The sequence below is a fragment of the Phocoena sinus genome, chromosome 20 (assembly GCF_008692025.1).
Source record: "Phocoena sinus isolate mPhoSin1 chromosome 20, mPhoSin1.pri, whole genome shotgun sequence".
In the NCBI taxonomy this organism is placed as follows: domain Eukaryota; kingdom Metazoa; phylum Chordata; class Mammalia; order Artiodactyla; family Phocoenidae; genus Phocoena; species Phocoena sinus.
The window spans coordinates 52146477-52167513 of record NC_045782.1 but is presented as its reverse complement, the minus strand read 5'-3'; the positions used below and the strand labels follow the sequence as shown (position 1 = coordinate 52167513).

Sequence of the window (21037 nt, the reverse complement as noted above, 5' to 3'; positions counted from 1 at the left end):
GAAAGAATCCCGCCGCCCTAATGAAAAGCCCGCCCCCAGGTCCACCCCCTTCCACTGAGGGCCCGCCCCCCAGGACTTCCGGGCCGTATGTGACTCAATAAATTGCTCCGTAATCTTAACCCTCCCTCCAATTATCTGGAGCCTAGAGTTGGAGGAGAGCAAATCCCCATTACTGTTTCAATCCCGCCTGAAAGAAGGAACCAATTAGAAAGGAGCTTACTTTACTTACCCCACCCCCGGAAGCTGTCGTCGCTTGCTGATGACGCAAACGCCTTTCCCATTTGATAGCGAACCCCGCCTCGTTTCCATCTCAGCCAATCACAAGCCAGGTTCAAGCGAGCCTCCCCGCCCATTGGGTAATAACCACAGAGTCCGGAAGTCTAGAAAAAGGGTCTCCAGGCAGGACTTCCGGCATTCCTTTCTCCGGCGCCGGGCGTTACACAGGTTTGACCCCGATAAGATGCTGTCCAGGTTGGGCCAGGGAGAATTTTAAACCTTGGAGATCTTGTTGCTTAAATCGTCCTCCCCTTTACATAGGTGAGGGAACAGAGAGGAGCGTCTTGCCCTCTGTACCAAGGGCAGAGCCAGATCTCCCACCCTTGTCCAGCAGGCTGGAATAGGGTGAGGCGAATGAGGCAATGGCCTGGAGTGCAAATTTTAAGGGGGCGCCAAAAACCTCAGTAATCAAAGTAATAACCTTGTAATGCAGTGTTTCAGAAGATCAAAATTAAGGCCAAAAAATCCACAAGAAACAAGATGTATTTTTTAATTTATTTTTTATATAGCAGGTTCTTATTAGTTATCTATTTTATACATATCAGTGTATATATGTCAATCCCAATCTCCCAATTCATCCCACCACCACCACTATCCCCCCCTCCCCGACTTTCCCCCCTTGGTGTCCATACATTTGTTCTGCACATCTGTGTCTCTATTTCTGCCTCGCAAACTGGTTCATCTGCACCATTTTTCTAGATTCCACATACATGCGTTAATATACGATATTTGTTTTTCTCTTTATGACTTACTTTACTCTGTATGACAGTGTCTAGGTCCATCCACGACTCTACAAATGACCCAATTTTGTTCCTTTTTATGGCTGAGTAATATTCCATTGTATATATGTATCACACCTTCTTTATCCATTCGTCTGTCAGTGGGCATTTAGGTTGCTTCTGTGACCTGGCTATTGTAAATAGTGCTGCAGTGAACGTTGGGGTGCATGTGTGTTTTTGAATTATGGTTTTCTCTGGGTATATGCCCAGTAGTGGGATTGCTGGATCATAACGAGATGTATTTTTAAATGACAGGTCCATAGTCACATCTGACCCAGTGATCCTGATGCTGCCTCCCCCACCCTTCCCCCAAGGGCCTTCTTGTGAAGCACATCCTTGGAGAAGCCTTTCCTGACCCATCCTCTCCCAAGCTGGGTTAGGGCCCCTTTTTGTCCCTGCAGCACTCCAGCCCATCATTACCTATTACACTGCTTTATCATTCTTTATTTTTTAAATAAATTTTAAATTTTTTAATTATTTATTTATTTTTGGCTGCGTTGGGTCTTCGTTGCTGCACGCGGGCTTTCTCTAGTTGTGGCAAGCAGGGGCTACTATTCGTTGTGGTGCACGGGCTTCTCATTGCAGTGGCTTCTCTTGTTGCGGTGCATGGGCTCTAGGCACGTGGGCTTCAGTAGTTGTGGCTCGCGGGCTCAGAAGTTGTGGCTCACGGGCTCTAGAGCTCAGACTCAGTAGTTGTGGTACACGGGCTTAGTTGCTCCGCGGCATGTGGGATCTTCCTGGACCACGGGCTCGAACCCGTGTCCCCTTCATTGGCAGGCGGATTCTTAACTACTGCGCCACCAGGGAAGTCCCTATCATTCTTATTTTTTTTATTGAAGTTGTCGACTAAAAGAAAAATGCACAATGTACACATCGTGAGTTCAGTTTTATTCCGGGACCTTACTGAGGACTGTAGCCCAGGAGACAGCCTCTCACATTACTCTGAGAAACTACTCCAAAGAGGTAAGGGAGGAGCCAGGATATACATGAACTTTTTTTGCTGGGAAAAACATGTAGTCAAGGAAAAAAAGAGTATTGCTAATCACAAAGAACAGACATCTCGAGTTAATGCTTTTACTGCTTTTCCATGTAAGATGCAAGAATATGGGGTCACTGAAATTCTTCCTTAGATATATAAATTAACTATCTAGGGGCCAGTATATCCAAAGCACAGAATGCTTCCTGTTTTTCCCCATCCTGAATTCCCCTTTGGGATCATTGCCAGTGGGTGACTGCAGTAGCTAATGGCTTGATTCTTGTAGAACTGGAATGGCAGGCAACATTTTTTTCTTTACAAAGTACAATGAACAGAAAAGTGCACAAACCATAAGTGTACTATTTGATGAGTCACCACGAAATATAACCATGTAACCTCCACTCAGATCAAGTAGAACATGGCCAGCACCCCCAGGAATTCCTTGTGCCCCTTCTAGTCACTTCCCCTCCCTGGTACTCAGAGGTAAATACTGCTCTGATTTCTAATAAGTCATTGTGTTTTGTGCTCATCCCACTAGACCAGGAGTAGGCAAACTACTATTTGCAGCCCAAATCCTGCCCACCACCTGTTTTTGTATAACCCACAAGTTCATGGCTGTTACATTCTTAAATAGTTTTTCTAAAACTGTAAAGAAGAATGTTCTGTGACATGTGAAAACTACATAAAATTTTTTAAAAATTCTTTTAAGGACCTCCCTGGCGGGCCAGTGGTTAGGACTCAGCGCTTTCACTGCCGGGGCCCGGGTTCGATCCTTGGTTGGGAAACAGATCCTGCAAGCCTCGCGGCATGCCCCCCCCCCAAAAAAAATATATGTATATATATTATATATTAGAACACAGTGATGCTTATTTCTTTACATATTGTCTCTGGCTGTTTTTGCACTTTGATGGCACAGTTGAGTAGTTGTGACAGAGACCATATCATCCACAAAGCCCAAAACATTTACCATTTTGCCTTTTACTGAAAAAGTTTGTCAATTCCTGCGCTAGACGGTAAGCTCCAGGAGATTGGGGCCCCATCGCATTTACTCTTTTATCTCCAGAGCTTTGCACAGTGCCTGGCACATAATGGATGTTCATAAAGAGTTTGTCTTAATGATCCATTTATTAAGACAGGAGGAAGAGAAGGAGATTCAGGATCTGACACCCCAGCAAGCCCTATAGGGCTCCCTACCCAGAGGTAGTATGTCTGGTGGTTAAGAGCAGGAATTCTGGCTTTGGACACACCAGGTTTGAATCTTTCTTCCTCCACTTGCTAGCTATATGATATTGATAAGTTTAATCTCTTTGAGGCTTATCTTCACAATATGTAACGTGAGGGGAAAATAGTACCAATTTCTTGTAAAGATTAAAGTTAGATAGCATAGGGGAAAATGTGCTGTAAGTCCTGAATTGATGTTAGCTATCACCATCATCATTGTAAACATTATCACCTCTGATACACCTGTTAATTAGACCATAGGTGTCTGCAGAGCCCTAGAGGGGCTTCATTCACTCCTGTCATCTCCCCTCATTTCTCAAGCCCCACACAATCCCAGCCACAATCCCAGCGTAACAGAAAATCAAGCTTCAAAGTGATGGAGTGTTCTTGGGTGCTTCTTGTACAGCCAAGTCTGGTACCAGGGCCTCCAGCTGCAGCGCATTCCCCACTCAGGCCCAGATCAATAGCAATGAGTCACTGATTGTATTAGGATGGTTTCATTTTTATGTTTTTAATAAATTTATTTATTTAGTTTTTGGCTGCATTGGGTCTTCGCTGCTGCACACAGGTTTTCTCTAGTTAATGAGAGCTGAGGCTACTCTTTGTTGCGCTGCACGGGCTTCTCACTGCGGTGGCTTCTCTTGTTGCAGAGCACAGGCTCTAGGCGCGCGGGCTTCAGTAGTTGTGGCTCATGGGCTCTAGAGCGCAGGCTTAGTCGCTGTGGCGCACGGGCTTAGTTGCTCAGTGGCATGTGGGATCTTCCCAGACCAGGGCTCGAACCTGTGTCCCCTGCGTTGGCAGGCGGATTCTTAACCCCTGCGCCAACAGGGAAGCGCTAGGATGGTTTTAATAATTAGCCAGGACTGTGCAATGGGGCCTTTTCTGATGTTGCATTTTTCTTGTGGAGAATAAGTAGTTTGATTAATCGCATTCCCAGTCCTTAAGGCCACGTCTGAGTCGCTAATGCATTTCAAAAGAGCAGCGATAACATATAGCAAAGCAGTAAGCGGGGGAGGCTGCCAAGCCTGCCTCGTTCCAAGAGGGCTGCTTGGATCCAAACCTCTGCTCTATCAGTCAGCCTCCCAGCAGGAAACAGACAGCATGCTCAGAGGGGCTGACTGAAGAGAGTTTAATGAAGGAACTCTGTGCAGAGGTGTAGCAGGGTGCAGGGTGTGGTGAAGTCCCTCCAGGGCTAGCAATAGCTGGAAGCCACTACCAGCCCAGGCCCGGAAGGAGCAAACGGAGGGACTGTTGCAGAAGTAGTGAGAGCTGTAGCTGTAGGAGAGGGCGCCAGACAGGAGGTGTGGGCTTGGGGACAGGAGCGCAGGGTGGAGGAGAAGGTAATGGCTCTGGACGGGCAAGTGGCAGCTGCCCAGCAGAGCCACCTAAGGCCACACCAGAGCTGGGTTCCCTAACAGGACCCGGCTTAGAGAATGCCTTCACCTGCCCTCTGACCCCTCAGCCCATCCCATTTGCTGGCATTTAGCCTCCCCATCTTCAGGGTCACCACACCCTTCACCTCGTCTAAGGACTTCACTGAAAAACAAGGCAGTTGTGTGCTCAGAATAGACTTGCATGTCCTCGACCAGAGATGATTTCTGCCCCCCAGGGGACATTTGGCAGTGTCTGCAGACATTTTTGATGGTCACAACTTGGGTTCCTGGAACCTAGTGTATAGAAGCTGGGGATGCTGCTAAACACCCCACAATGCACAGGACAGGCCCCCAGCGACAGCACTATCTGGCCAAAACGTCATGGTGCTGAGGTGAGAAACCGTATTTTAAACTAACTGCTCTGGCCTCCTGTCACAGGCTGGGCCTCCCTCTCTGTTCCTCCATCAGCCTCCAGCCGGGCCCTTCCTCCCACCCTCTAATCCAGCCTCCAGCCAGGGCAGCTCCCAGCCCTCTCTCAAATCAAGGCTGCGCGCTTTGGGCTGAATCTCAGTGGTGTCCCCAGTACCTGGACCTCTTCCTGCGGCTGGCACCAGTAGTTCTCTTATATTCCCATCTCGCTCCCAGGCTGCAGACCATCCTTTCACAGCCGAGCCGAGCCCTGGACCCCCAGCTCTTGTATCCGCACCCCCGACACACTCTCCTTCCCCTCCTTCCTCTCCTCTCTAAGGCCATCTGACCTCCAGACCCTGTTCCCGGAACCCCTCTCCAGCCTCAGCGACCCTCCCAGTAATTTTCTCTCTCTTCCAATTGAGAATTCTTCCACCCCTTGTAAACATCATGGAACAAAGCAGACTTCTAGAGCTGGCCAAGGTCACTTTCAAAGCTATTCATACCCTTGCTCCCCTTATTTCGCCGGGAGTGCCCTCCCCACAAAACACACACTTTGATCTCACAGATGCTGTGGGTCTTGGGAGCTGCTGAGCCAGTGTCTTGCCCAGGCTTCTGGGCTGAAAGCTTAGGAAGGTCTCTGCCAAAGGTAACCTCTCCTTGTGGTCCCTGGGGAGAGGGCTCCATAGGGGCCAGAATCTCAAGGGCACAGGAAGCAGCAGTGGCCAAGTGTGGGGCTCCCTGGCACCAGGGAGCGGACCCTTCTCTCCTGGTGTCCCCTCCTAGCCCGCCCCCTCCATAGGGCCCCTCCTTACCCCCGTCCTGTAGCCCTACCAAGGCTCAGAGCGAGCAGGGGAGGAATCCGGCTGTTCAGTCCTGAGATGAAGTTGGCTGAGGTCCAGACTGACCGGAATGCCCAGCCACCTTTATTCCTTTCCTCCAGGTATTCCTCAAAACCCGGAAAAGCAAGCAGGGCAGGTGACCCCCGGGCCCCCCAGCATGAGCTCCCCGTCTCACTGCCCACCTCCAGGCAACCGAGCCGCACCCACTGGGCAAGGGCCCGCGCCCTCCCAGCCCCGGGGGTGGGCCCGGAAGGGAGAGCGGGGTGACTGCGCCGGCCCGCCCCTCACTGCAGCCCCACCAGCTCTGTGATGGGAGGGGTCTGCACCATGAGCTCCTCGTAGTGGTGGAGAAACAGCCGGAAACGAGCCAGGTAGGAGTCCTCGTTGTACGGCAGCTGCTTCTCACGGAGGAACTGGGACACCACGGGCTTCACCTGCCGAAGGTGGGCGGGAGGAGGGGCCGCTGAGCCGGAGCTGTGGGCAGGCCCATCCCCACTGGGACCCTTCCTCTGCCCGGCCCCCCGCTCCTGTCTGCTTTTTCCCATGATGCTCTGGAGGAGCTGAGGGGCTTGGAGATTTCCCGCCTCCCATTTCCAGCAGGCGAGGGACAGGGAGGGCTTCTCCCCAGCACCCTTCTCTGGACCTCCCGAATCTGTGACAGTCCTTCGCATAGAGGGATAAACCACAGCTCCTTTTCACCAGACACCTACGGAGCGCCCAACAGTTCAGATCCATTTCTTCATTTCATCCTCAGAGCCTGTCAGCGTAAGCACTACTTAGTCCCATTTTACAGATGAGGAAGCCGAGGCTCAGAGACATTCAGTTAACTTGCCCAGAGCCACACGGCTAGTAAGAAAACCGGGTGTCTCTGGTCAGAAACCCACACTGCTGCCTGTACCCTGGACTGACCTTCCTGGGAACCTCTGACCACGCCAGTTGGTTAGAGAACCCCGAAGGTGACTCCCCCTCCACCCTGAGACAGCTTCTTCATCCAAGCCCCCCCAGCCCGACCCTCATCTACCTTCAGGCACATGTTGTCGGAGAGCCTGGGGAAGAGGTGGTGCTCCACGTGGCAGCTGATGAGGGAGTGGCCGAACGCCCAGTCCAGCACGGGCAGCCGGGGCAGGTTAAGCACCCCCAGGCTCATCATGTGAATCCGTTGGGGCTTCTTGTCCCGGGAGAACATGGGCAGCCCGATGTGCTGTGACAGACACAAGGGTCACGCCCTGGGGCTGGGCCGGGCAGCCCCCGTGCCTCCCCACCCCGCCTCAGGCATCCTCAGCTATAGCAGCCGGGGACCGTGGGTTCTGCCGCCTTCCTCACCTCCCACTCCAGCGGGACCCAGTAGAGGCGCGAGGAAGCTGAGGCCCTCCACCCAGCTGCGATGCGACCCTGTCTGTGCCCCTCGCTGAGTCTCGCCCGTCTCCGGGTCCCTCTCCCTATCTGTGCGATGAAGGGCTTGGCCTGGGTGCCTCTCTGATCTCGTGGTCCTCTAAGCCCACGACTGCCCACCGCCATCCCTCATGTCCCTGTGCCTGCATCCCAAAGAGACCCTTCTCTGCTTTTTTTCACCAGTCAAAATCCTGCTCATGGTTCAAGATCAAGTTTGCGCATCCTTGTGTATTTTTTCATTCAACAAGGATGTATAGGGCTTCCCTGGTGGCGCAGTGGTTAAGAATCCGCCTGCCAATGCAGGGGACACGGGTTTGAGCCCTGGTCCGGGAAGATCCCACATGCGGAGCAACTAAGCCCGTGAGCCACAACTACTGAGCCCGCGTGCCTAGAGCCCGTGCTCCGTAACAGGAGAAGCCACCGCAATGAGAAGCCCGCGCACCACAAGAAAGAGTAGCCCCCGCTCACCACAACTAGACAAAGCCCGCGCGCAGCAACGAGGACCCAACACAGCCAAAAATAAATAAATAAATAAATGTATTTTTTTAAAAAACAAAGATGTATAAAAACACCTGCTCTGCCAGGCTCTGTCCTCGGTCTAGAGGATGCGGAAGTGAACGGGAGCTTCTGCTCTAGCAGGACAAGCAGATGGGACACAACTATGGGATTATGTCATGGGATTCAGTCATTAATGGCGGTGTGGTAAGTGCTGGGATTGGTCATATGCAGGATGCTCTAACCCGGGGTCTTCACTTGTCCCGGGAGCAGGGAGGTGACCATCCCTGGAAATGGCCCAGAACTGAGTGCTGAGCTGCTGGCCTCTCCAGCTGGCCTCTCCAGCTCCTTCATCCGCCTGCCTCGATACGTGTGCGCTGGGACCTCTGCGATGGCCCTTGGGCTTATCACAGTAAGAGCCCTGGAGGTAGGATCTGGGGTCCTATTCACTTGTGTCCCCACAGAGCTTAGTCTAGTAACCTACACATAGAAGCTTCTTAATAAATCTCTGATCTGTGTGTGAATGGCAGCCAGTGTTGAAGAGAAGCTCCTTACCTGGGATCAAAACTCTCTGTGATGACCCACAGAGAGAAAGGAAGAGAGAGGGTGGGCGGGGGAGGTGGAGGGATGCTTCCTCAGGTGGCCTCTCTCTCCCCACGGAACCCTAGGGTCCAGCCTGCGCCAGGCACCCTGGACAGTGATCCCTGTAGCCCCCCAGCACTCAGGGTGGGGGAGGCCTCACCTGGAAGATGTTGACATGGAGGTAAGGGTGGGCCAGCAGGGACCTGGTGATGAGCATGCAGACCAGGGCTGAGCTGGGGCTCTGGAAGCCAGACACATTCAGCAGCAGCCAGTAGTGAGAATAAAGGCCCAGGGAAATCAGGCCAAGCGTCCGCAGGGCTGTCCCGAGCTCCACCTGTCTCAGCCGTTCTGCCAGAAGGGGCAAGAGATAGAGGGAGGGGTCGGCGAGGTTCCGATCCAACATGAGTTGGCTCCCTGGTGGCTCAACAGTGCAAACTAGGGTGACCTAGGTGTTCAGTTCATCCACACACAGCCCTGAAAAGTAGGTTCGCCCATTTTCTTTGGCCGCGCAGCTTGCAGGATCTTAGTTCCCTGACCGGGGATCAAACTCGGGCCCCAGCGGTGAAAGCGCCGACTCCTAACCACTGGGCCGCCAGGGAACTCCCTTTTGTATTTTGTTTTTTTTGTTGTTGTTCTCACCCATTTAATGGATGAGAAAACGGAGCATTAAGCACCCTGACCAAGGTCGGTCTGATAGTAAGCGGTGGCCTGGGGCCCGAGCCCAGGTCTGGCTGTCCCCTCGCCCCTGCTCTTTCCACTGCATGATATTGCTCCTATGATGCTAAAAATTATAACGTGCAGTAGAGTGCGAGGCATTTAGAAAGCATTTTTACATCTATGACCTCATTATGCTTTCACACCATCCTTTTTTTTTTTTTTTTTAGAAAAGAAGATATTTAATAAACAACACAAGTGAATGTTTATAACATGATCAGGGATTATTAAATAGACAACAAGATGATGGTAAATGAGGCTTGTATATCAAATATAAAGAGTAAAGGTTATTCATTTATTTATTTAGGCATTTGATGCCTTCCCATGCAACTTTCTAGTCTTCTCAGAGAGCCACAGAGTTTTTTAAATTTTTATTTTATTTTACTGTGGTAAGAACACTTAACGTGAGATTTATCCACATAGGTTTTAAAGTGTGCGGTACAGTACTGTTGTCTCTGGGCACAGTGTTATATAGCAAATCTCTAGAATTTATTAATTTTGCAAAACTGAAACTTCATGCTCATTGAACAGGGACTTTCCATTTTCCCCTCCCCTCAGCCCCTGGTACCACCATTCTATTCTCTGCTTCAATGAGTTTGACTACTTTAGATCCCTCATATAATAAGTGGAATTGTTTCACACCCTCTTTGAGGAGCAGGTAAGAACCTGAGGTTCAGAGAGGTTAGGTTACCTGCCTGTGATCACCAGCCAGTAAGTGGCAGAGCCAGACTTGGCCCCAGGACCAAGGTTCTTGCCACCCTGCCTGCCTGTCTCAGAAAGTTTCTGTCTGGTCTTAACTCAGGGCTTCTCACTTCTTCCATGAAGCCAGGAGAGGAAGGAAGGAAAGGGTGAACCAGATCTTTGCAGGGCCCAGCCCTGGCATACTCACCGACAGCCACCAGCGGGGTTATGATGGGGATCAAGAGAGGAGCGAGGAACATGTAGACGTAGCGGTTGAGGCAAGGCAGCCTCCACGTACTTGAGTCCCCCAGGCCCAGCACGTTGGTGTAGCCATGGTGCATCTTGACGTGTCCGTACTTGGCGTGCTCTGCAGTGAAGGACGTGCATACCTAGAGGAGGGAGCCAGAAAGGGCGCTGGGGTCTGTATCAGGCACAGGCGAGCAAAGCAGGATCTTCGGAGCCTTGAAAACACCCTCCCTCCCCAGACCACGCATTTCCAGGGCCTTCCTGCCTTCCACCCACAGCTCATCAGCCTTGAACGTCAACTCTCAGGGATCCACGACCACAGAGTGGCAGCCAGTCAAAGCAACTGCGTCCACTTGGCGTGCAAAGCAGTTGGCGTGCACAGCCCCCCGTGACTGCAGCCTGCAAGCCTGAGGATTGGACACACTGCAGGTAAAGCTCCTGGCATGTGTTGCCAATTATTTTGTGAGGGTTTATCTCTGAATACCTTCATAACACTGCTTTGCATTCGGGGCCCACAGCAGTGGGGGCAGGGGTGCAGGAGTGGCCTGGGGGCGAAGAAAGGCCATCTTCTGAACTGTCCGTGAGGGTGCCCCGGTGGGGACCAAGAGTTCACTTCTCCCTAGGGGTGACTCTTCCCTGGCGTGACCCACCGTGGGATTCTCCGAAGCTGGCAGTGAGCGGCAGCAGCTCAGACTCCAAGAGCAGTCATTCTGAATGTGAAAGAGGCACTAAGGCGTTTCTTATGCAAATATATGCAAATGAACATGCAGCCGTCAGCCTCTTGCAGTATTTTATCCAAGCCAGAAGATGTTGCTAATTTTATTGAAGATGCTGCCTGCCTGTTTCCAGGAGGACGTGAAGGGTTTCCCAATGCCAGTCAGTGTGAGCCCCGTACAGACAGCAGAACACACTCAGTGGAGGGTTCAGCATTCTGCACGTTACACATGTAACTCATTAATCTTAAGCCTGGCAGGGTGGGGGGGTTGTTATTATTATTATTATTATTATTATTATTATTATTATCAGTGCTGTTATTATTCACAGCTGACAGAAGCAGAAACTGAGATAGAGGCCACATGCCCACCCCAGCTCACTCAGCTAAGTAGGTGGCAGAAGTGGGATTTGAACCCTGGTTCCATCCAAGATAAGGCATAAAACCCCTGGGATGAGTCACTACAACAGAGAATGAACCCAGGCTTAGAGTCCAGGCAGAAGAGACAAAACCGCGAGAAGACAGATAAGGAACGACACTGTCTTCCCACTGTCTGCAGAGACTCTCTCCCTCGGAATGAAACGAAGCCGAAAAGTAGGATATGATGTCACAACAGCAGTTTCATAACAGACAGGGGAAGATGGTCAAACCAACACAGTACGGGCCCCTCTCAAGGCAGAGGATGTGAAGGTAAATGCTGATTCAGCGACGGCGTGCCTGTGGAGTTCACAAGAACAGGAGAGGTGCTTTGCTCTCAGATGATGTAACCCACAAAGGGGTGGGTTTTATCTCTGGTTTCGTAACCTTGCAAAGGGACAGAAGGTGGGCAGGTAGCCTGTCAGTTAAAGTGATGTCTCTTCCAGGCCTGCTGGTCTGGAAGGACCTGCTGCTCAAGAGGGCCAGGCAGTTGGTTCAACAAAGGGGCCTCCGCCGGGGTCTGCCAGGACCTCCTCAGAGGCCAGCCTGCCTCTCTCCAAGGCCTGCAAGTGTGTTTTGAATCTCACGGTTCTGTAACCAGAAGAAGCGACTGTTTTTAACTGCTCCTTCCTCGTACTTCTGCTCTGAGGGCCGATCCTGTCTGCATTGCTTCTTTCTTCAAGAAATGTCAGCTGAATGCAGCGATCTGCTCTTCCCTCTGGCCCAAGGTCCACACCTCCTCGCTGACCGCACTTTGAGTAGCAAGGCCAGAAACAACCTGGGGCCTGAACCCTACCAAGCCTGGTAAGAACTTGACCCTCAGGGGCCTGGTAGGGCCAGGTGCTCAGCCACGTGCCCAGACCTGGGAATGGGGTCCGGGACGGGGATGAGCCACCTGTGTGGTCGGACGTAACACATGATTTGTGACTCAGCACAGGCTTCCAGAGTCTGTGTGCTTTGCCTTTTTATATAACTAAGAAGAGATCTGAGGCTGTTTCTGTAAGACTGGAATTCTCCCTCCCATCTAGATGTTCTTTCCAGAAGAAGAAGGAACGCGGTGGGTTTGGGAGAAGGAGAGATTGGACATGGACTGCGGTGTGTCTCACTTGCACCCATCAAGGGGCGGGAGGATGTAGCCACGTGCCACAGATGATCCCGCCGTACAGGATTATTTACAGGTCTCACCCAAGAGGATTTCCCATCCAGACCCAGAGAAAGTTCCAGAAGCTTCTTGATATTGCTACCCTCTGTACCCTCAGGAAGACTTAAGAGCCTAGACCTCTTAGCCGCACTCAGGCTCTGCAAGTGGCCAGAGTGTGTGCGGGGGCAGATGTCAGTATAATTCCTCTGGACATCCCCTCTCAGCTAAAATAAGAGGCCCCAGCCCTCTCATTCACTCATTTAGTTGTTTTTTCACTGAAGCATCCTCAGACCTCTGCCAGCAGCCAAAGGTAGTTATCTAATATTCTCCTCTTTTATCTCTTACACAAACAATACTTTGCAGGATTAAAAACCATCATTATAAGATTATGACACAAACTTGGGTTTCAGATAGGCCACTTTACTGGATTGGAAGGAGAGGGGCAGGACGAGGCAGGTGACGGGCTGGAGGCTGTAGGTGTGGCCACTGGGGGAGGTGAGGAGTGGGTGGAGGAGGAGGCATCAACACAAGGGCCAAGCTTCCAGCTCGAGGCCCGAGGCCCGGCGCAGGGTGGGGTCACTCCAGAGATGGGGCAGGAGAAGAGGGCCACAGGCATGGACCAGCTGAGAAAGAGGGGCTGGGGGTCGTCACAGCGGCAGCATCCCTCAGGCAGGAGGGACTCCAGGCTGGAGTCTGCCCAGCTTCCATTCCTCCCTCCAGACCCTCGCTCACTGATCCCAGGGCTGAGCAACCCCTTCACACTGGCTTCAGAGTTTGCAGGGTGGTGGGGTGCTTCTGAGGCTCCACAGGCCTCAGCAATTGGTTTGTCAGATAAAGTATAGGGCACCCACATAAATTAGAACCTCAGATAAACAACGAATCATTTTTTATAGACATATATCCCAAACACTGCCTGCATTTCTTGTTTATCTGAAGACTAAAGTTCACTGGGCATCCTGGATTTTTTTTTTTTTTTTTTTTTTTTACTGTGTTGGGTCTTCATGGCTGTGCACGGGCTTTCTGTAGTTGTGGCGAATGGGGGCTACTCTTCGTTGAGGTGCACGGGCTTCTCATTGTGGCGGCTTCTCTTTGTTGCACAGCATGGGCTCTAGGCGCACAGGCTTCAGTAGTTGTGGCACGCGGGCTCAGTAGTTGTGGCTCGCGGGCTCAGTAGTTGTGGCTCGTGGGCTCAGTAGTTGTGGCTCGCGGGCTCTAGAGCACAGGCTCGGTAGTTGTGGTGCACGGGCTTAGTTGCTCCACAGCATGTGGGATCTTCCCGGACCAGGGCTCTAACCCATGGTCCCCTGCACTGGCAAGCGGATTCTTAACCACTGCGCCACCAGGGAAGTCCCGCATCCTGGATTTTTATTTGCTACATCTGGCAGCCCTACTCAGTGAGAACACAAGTCCCTGAGCGCGAGTCCTCGGGTACCACGCGGGCTCTCCTGCTAACAGTGATGTGTTAGCACCTTCGGATAACAGAGGGGCCGCGGTGAGGGCGGAAGCCAGAGGAGCCTGGAGTGCCTCATCCTGCTGGGAGCGGCCTGGATGTGGTCGGCTCTGATCCTATCAAGTGGCTCTCATGAAATTCTTTCCCTTTTCAGGCCTCGTCCCTAGAAGCTCCCAGCTCCTCTGCTTGGCCCATGGGCCTCCTTTTCCCCTTTTCTCCAGAGTCCCCATGAGATTCTAGTGACTCCAGGTTTCTGTGGGTCCCTCACGCACTATGCTCTTCCCAGATCCATGCCTTTATCTGTACCTCTGCTCAGCCTGCAGCCAGCCACCTTCCTGCTTCTGGGCCTGGGATCAGGAGCCCTGTCCCGGCAGTGTCTCCTCTGGACGCTCTCACCAGGGGTTCTCGGCACTATTGACATTTGGGACCAACACTGTCTCAGCCCCCAAAGCTCCGCAGCAAACCCAGCCTCCCTCCAATCTCCCCTCCCAACTGGGCAGGCACTGGGCCCCTGGGAGCAGCCCCACCCTTTTCTCTCCAAGCCCCTCCCCCTAGGGACACTCAGACTAAGTGCTGCCCCCCACACACGACCACCTGATCTGCTCCTTGGCCTTGGGTCCTTGGCCTCCGGGGGCCAGTGGGCAAGCCCACCCAGAGGCAGGCTTTTAGAGACCCTCAGGAGTTGGCATCACCACAAGAACCCTTAAAAGTACATTTTGCAAATCTGCACATGTGATAAAATGGCACAAACACACACACATACACGAATGTCAACGTCCTGGGTTTGCTGTTGAATGACACTTACATAAACGGAACTACTGGGGGAAACTGGGTGAAGGATCCACTGGACCTCTGTCCTCTCTGATCTATTTTTGCAATGTCCTATGAATCTATAATTTTTTCAAAAATAAAAAGGTTTTATTTTTTTTAAGTATATCTTGTACTGCAGATCTGAGTTTGCCTGCTAAATAATTCTTTTAATTAAAAAACTTAAAAATCACAGCGGTGCAAACTCAGATTACCACCCCTCGGGGGGCGGGAGGGGCCAAACAGAAAGATTAGAGGCAGCCCAGAGGATAAGAGCCACCCTGAATTCGTGGCAAGGGAGCGTTCGAGCATCACGACCAGGCTGGGGGTTCTCGGCTTTGTTTCCACCACCACCACACGGGACTGGAACGAAGGTGACCGCATTTCCCTGGGTGACACCCCTCCCCCAGGGCAGAGCTGGCCTGTGCTCTCTGTGGACCATCTGTGACTCCACCCCCGTAGCGCAAAGCTGACTTCAGGAGGGTTTGACGTTGAGACACAGTGGAGCTTAGTAACTGGTACAGCCTGTTCCCTCCTACTCAGGGGAACATCTTGATAGTGAGTGACTTGCAAGGGAGTCCCTAAAGCCCTCTTGACTGCAGGAGTTAATCTTTCCCAACTAAAAATAGAGTTGTCATATGATCCTGCAATCCCATTCCTGGGCATGTGTCTGGAGAAAACTATAATTCGAAAAGATACATGCACTCCAATGTTCATTGCAGCACTATTTACAATAGTCAAAACAGGGTAACAACCTAAATGCCCAGTGACACGTGAATGGATAAAGAAGATGTGGTATATATATATACAATGAAATACTACTCAGCCATAAAAAAGAATGAAATAACGCCATTTGCAGCTACATGGATGGACCTAGAGATTATCATACTAAGTGAAGTAAGTCAGAACGAGAAAAAAATACCATATGATATCATTTATATGTGGAATCTAAAATGTGACACAAATGAACTTATCTACGAAACAGAAACAGACTCACAGACATAGAGGACAGACTTGTGGTTGCCAAGGGGGAGGGGGGAATGAGGGAAGGATAGATTGGGAGTTAGGGATTAACAGATGCAAACTATTATACATAGCATGGATAAACAACAAGGTCCTACGTATAGCACTGGCAACTGTATTCGATATCCTGTGATAAAACAGAATGGGAAAGAATATGAAAAAGAATGTGTGTGTGTGTACATATATATATATGGAAAACTGGATCACTTTGCTGTATAGTAGAAATTAACATTGTATATCAACTATACTTCAATAAAATAAATTTTAAAAAAATCTTTCCCAAGCTTCAGTACTTAAAACATGGGGGCCTGCCCGCCCCAGCCTGCCCCCCCACATTCCTGTGGCCTTTGACTGGCAGTCCCCAAGGATATGACTGACAGTCCCCGAGAATATAACTAGTAGTCCCTATGACATAGCCCAGGCCGGGGTGATCAGCGGCCAAGGTAGAGGGTCAGAAGTACACTAGTAGGGGAAATGGAACATTCTGGTGTAGACTGGAAATGGGCCCAGAGGGAAGTTCATCCTGGTGTAGGTGAACTTCCTGGTGTATGATTTTGGATACTTTTGCAGAGAAACAACAGCAACCTGGATGTCAGCCACCCCGTCCATCCTGCCAGCTCCTCCCCTCAGATCTGATGGGTCACAGTGACCTGTCTCACCCCCAGCCCTTGACAGCAGACCTTCAGACAAACCAGGCAAAAGCTGGCTGCCCCAGGAAAGCCAGTGACATTCAGCTGACACCTGAGGCTGCAACTAGCGGACTAGATTCTTCTATAGTGATGCTGCCTGCTGAGGGTCACGGTTTGGGAAAAGCACAGGCAGCCAACAAGAGGAGGATTACAGAGAGACAACAGGACGTGGCAGACGGGGAGAGCCAGGGATCCAAGAGGGTCCCAGGTCGTCCGCTGAGATCCTGCATGTCGAGAGCTGGTCCTTTGCGTGATGCAAAGGACAGGTGGTGGTCCAGGGCCTGAACAAACAGCCCCTTCAACACACACACACACACACACACACACACACACACACACACGTCCACTGAGCTTTGCATAAGTTGGTCAACCTTTCAGTTAAAAATAAACCACTAACAGAGAAAACAAAACAAATAACAACAAAAATCACTAACCCTGGGACTAGCCTGGTGGTCCGGTGGGTAAGACTCCGCGCTCCCAATGCAGGGGGCCCGGGTTCAATCCCTGGTCGGGGAACTAGATCCTGTATGCTGCAGCTAAGAGTCCACATGCTTCAACTAAGATCCCGAGTGCCACAACTAAGACCCCGCGCAGCCAAAATAAATAAATAAATAATTTTTTCTTTTAAATTACTAACCCTTTCCTTGCAGTTGACTGTGTTCCCTCCAGAGGAAAAAAAAAAAAAAAAAGAAACTTGTTACTTCGAAGCAAACATTGAAGAGTCAGGCCCAAACCCTAAATGAAGATCTAGGATGTCTCGTTTAATCCTCATGCTGGCTTCATAGGGAGGAAACACTATTCTCATTTATTAGGTGAGGAAACTAACACTTAGATGCTGGTCCAAAGGCAGCCACTGTGTCCAAAGTGCCCCTGACGCTGTCCCCTGCCTGGCGGACAAGACCCAGGACTCCACTCGCCCCGCCATGCCATGGGCTGAGGAGGTAGAGCCACCCCTCCTTCTCACTGGGAGCTGGATCTTCCCCAGAGGGTGGCCAGGGCCATGCCTTGATGGGGGCGTGGAAAAGTGGAGGCCTCCCACTCAGGTTGGCCATCTGAGAAATCTGTGACCTGCCCGCAGCTGATGGCAACAAGCAGCCTCTGTCACAACACGGGGGTGGCAACCAAGCCCCCCCCACCATGGGGGGGCTCACCCACCTCTAGGCTGTGACCCTCCAGCGGCTGGCTTTTCCCTGGACCTTGTCCCCCCATCACCTGCAGGGTCATCATCAACAAATATTGAGTTCAGCCCTGTGCCGGGAGCTAAAGGGACAAGGAGGCAAAGATGAGGCCACTGCCCTGGGTCCCAGGGGACAAGAGGAGGTGCAGCCACCAGGCTGCCTGGGTCTTTCAGGGTGGGCCACGCGCTCTGGTTCGCCTGGAGCCCTCCTGCTGGGGAGCCTGGGAAGACTCCTCCTTCTTAGCTGCCCCCAGGCCCCTGGGACTCAGTACAGCTTTGTCAAACCCACACAGAGCTAACCCTCCCTCTCATGTCCCATGTGACTGCCTAACATGCCCGGTTCCTCCCCTGCCTGTGATGACAAACTTAGGGGGCATCTGACCCTGGCTCCACGGTTGGGCCTGCACCTTAGAGTCTGGCTGGGACCAGTGCCCAGGGGTCCCCGGGAAGGAGAGTGTCTTGAAATGGACCCTGAGGACCCATTGGTTCCTCCTTGTCCTTGGCACTTTAGAAATGCGTGCAAGGGACTTCCCTGGTGGTTCAGTGGCTAAGACTCCACGCTCCCAATGCAAGAGGCCTGGGTTCGATCCCCGGTCAAGGAACTAGATCCCACATCCCGCAACTAATAGGAGTTCCCATGCCTCAACTAAAAAAAAAAAAGACCCTGCAAGCGGCAGTTAAGACCCGTGCAGCCAAGTAAATAAATAAATTCTAAAAAAAAAAAAGAAAGAAAAGAAAAGAAAAAGAAATGTGTGCAGGTGGGAGAGATGGGTTTGGGGAAAATGAGGGCAATGGAGAGTTCTGGGTAGGAAATGCTTCCTCTCACCCAACCAATGCAGTATAATTTTATAAAATGTCGTGTGTGTGTATGTGTGTGTGTGTGTGTGTGTGTGTGTGTGTGTATGTACAGTTACATAGAGTTTTATAAAGTTATATAACTTTATTAAAAGTTAATAACTGAGGGACTTCCCTGGCAGTCCAGTGGTTAAGACTCCACACTTCCACTGCAGGGGGCACGGGTTCGATCCCTAGTCGGGGAACTAAGATCCCGCATGCCACGAGGCACAGCCAATAAATAAATAAAAGCTCTTTAAAAAAGTTAATAATTGAGTTAATTGGTCATGGTAACCAGTTCCTGGCAAAAAGGGGCTGTTTCTGGTACCAGCTTTCATATTAGTTCATAAGGGACCTGGGTGGCCACGGGAGAGGCCATCTGGAAAGGAGGGAAGGGGCTCTCAGAAGAACTGGAAGGCCTGACACCAGTCCAGAGAGAAGGGCAACCCGGCCAGAAACCTTTGCCTTCCTGACCGTGCCCATAGGTTGAGGCAGCATGGGGAGGCAGTGGAAGCAGGGGAGCCAAGGGTCAGGAGAGAGGAGGCACCTTCCTGGTACAGCCCTGGGGAAACAGGGGGCTTCTAGGATGGCTTGGCCATTGTCAGGTGTCCTGAGATGGGAGAGCTGGGGTGCTGTGACACCAGTCCCCTGCTTCCCTGCCCTTTGGTCTGTGGTTCACATCCTAAACCCTGATTGCAAAACCAGGAGGCCCCAAAGGTGTAGCCAGGACCTGCCAACCACAGGCATCCTGGTGGGAGGAGGAAGCTCTACCACCCTTGGCCCAGGGCTGCAGAGAGGCGAGCCGGTGCCCCCAGGAGAAACGGGTGCTCAGACCACATCGGCTGCCACAGTTAAATACTCATCATTCCTCATGCAGCCCTCTACCCTCTCAAGGGCTTGGGGACGTGCACACACAGACACACACCCACCATAGTGAAGGCTGCACACTTGGGCCCACAGACCACAGCTGCAGCTGCCGGCCCTCGAGGGCACACACAGCTGCACACATCTAGATTCTCCCACCCAGTACCAGCAGCTGCTCCCACCCAGTCCCAGGCTCACCTCCACAAAGAAAAGCACCCAGATCTTGCTCCAGCGTTTGGACTCGGTGAGGGCACCATGAGTGGCAAGGTGGCTGCCCTTGACAGTGAGCGTGTAGTGGCACACACCCAGGATGGTGACGCCCAGGGCAAAGGCCAGGAGATTCTCAGAGCGCAGGCACAGGAACCCTGCATGCAGAAGGGAGAATTGGTGTAGGGGGTAGCGGTAAGGGCAGGGCCTTTCTCTGGTTCTTGGAGATCTGGGCCCAAACAACCCAGCCCGCATCCCTGGGAGCCCAGGCCAAAGCGGGCCCAGTCCTGAGGACTGCCACAGACAGCGGTGAGGCAGGTCCCATGATGGCCTGAGGGGCATGGGTTGGCTCTCTCTACCGGATTTGGGACAAAACAGCCCCACTCACTCACCAAGGAGACGCTGGGAGTCTTGATTCTGCGCCCCAGCCAGAGGAGTGATGGTGTGGAGGGCATGGTGGGGGGTCCAGGCCAGAAGTGCAGGGAACGCTCCCATCCTCCCTCTCACTCCCCTCACCCCATCCCTGGTGTCCCCTTGGAGCATCCTCTCCTTCCCCAGGCCACCTCATTCTTCCCTGCCTCTCCTTGACTCGGCTCAACTTTCTCCTCCACTGCCCTTCGCGCCATCAGGGCTCCTCTGCGGACACAGGCAGGACACCCCAACTAGACTTTCGGGGTTGACCCTCTGTCCTGGGGTCCCGGGCACGCGCCGTCTACCCCACCCCGCCGCCCCCCAGCCCTCTCCGTCTCCCTCCCCCGCCTCCCACCGCCCCCATCCCAGCCGGGCCCCTGATCGCCCTGGCCCCGTGTCCCTCACCGGGTGGCAAGGCGAGGAGGCTGAGCGCGAGGATGGCGCAGTCCACGCCGTGGCGCTCCCACCACGAGCTCACCCTCACTACGTCCTGGACCCGCACCTCCAGCTCGCCCAGCAGCGCCTCGGCCCCGCCGCTCGCACGGAGCGCGCCCCGCGCCGGTTCCATGGGCTCCGCGCGGCGGGCTCGGCGCCCGCGGAGGACTCGGAAGACCCGGAGCGTCTGCGGCGCCGGGCGGGCTAAGCGCAGAGCGCGAGCCGGGGCGGGCCGGGGCGGAGTCACGCGCGCGGCTGGGATCCCCGCCCCCCGGTAAGGGCGCGTGCCGGGCGCCAGGGCTCCTGCAGCGGAGCGCGGCGGCGACGCGGCCCGGGGCCACCCTCCAGGCGGGCAGGACCAGAATCGCCGCAGGACGAGCGCGCAGATGTGCGGGGGTGGGGAGGCCATCCGGAGCCAGAAGCAGCTCGCGGTCCAGCGGCCCCGGCGGGGGTTGGGGCGGGGGCACAGAGACCCCAGAGGAGACCCCCGAGGGCCTTCCCTGATTGCCTGATCTCAAATAACTCCCTCGCGTTCTCCCGGACCCCGCACCCCGCTCGGGTTTGTGACACCATTTTTATCCCATAGCTTAAGTATTTTTCTCAGTAGCACTTAGCGGACTCTCCCACACAAGACACGGACATTTGTTCCCTGTTTCCACCGACAGACTGGACGCTGGTGCCGACAGGCCTCACTTTGCCGATTTTGCTCAAGCTGTATCTTCAGTACCTTAAACAGTGCACGAAAATATTTTTGAATTCATGGGACAGAAAATTCGAGGCCTCACTCTACCCAGACCAGTGGGGGAGTGGGGGCACCCCTTTGAATCCGGCTTTAGCAGCGGTGATCCGTGGAGGGTTGGCTTCCCAGCCCAGTGGCTTTGGGGG

General features: G+C 52.8%; 1 protein-coding gene and 1 long non-coding RNA gene across 2 annotated transcripts; one reads left to right on the top strand and one right to left on the bottom strand.

Moving 5' to 3' along the window:
• The first annotated feature begins 373 nt into the window (after positions 1-373).
• LOC116746354 lies at positions 374-12722 on the top strand. Its single transcript, XR_004347687.1, has 4 exons — positions 374-444; positions 8036-8189; positions 10264-10414; positions 11030-12722. It is a non-coding gene; the product is annotated as an uncharacterized LOC116746354 (long non-coding RNA).
• FADS6 (fatty acid desaturase 6) lies at positions 5916-20352 on the bottom strand. The gene is made up of 6 exons (XM_032617789.1): positions 20123-20352; positions 19298-19464; positions 9948-10128; positions 8505-8692; positions 6897-7076; positions 5916-6309 (listed from the first exon to the last, which is right to left on the bottom strand). The coding sequence occupies exons 1-6, from the start codon at positions 20283-20285 to the stop codon at positions 6160-6162; spliced, it is 1029 nt and encodes a 342-aa protein (XP_032473680.1). The 5' UTR covers positions 20286-20352; the 3' UTR covers positions 5916-6159.
• Positions 20353-21037: the final 685 nt, after the last annotated feature.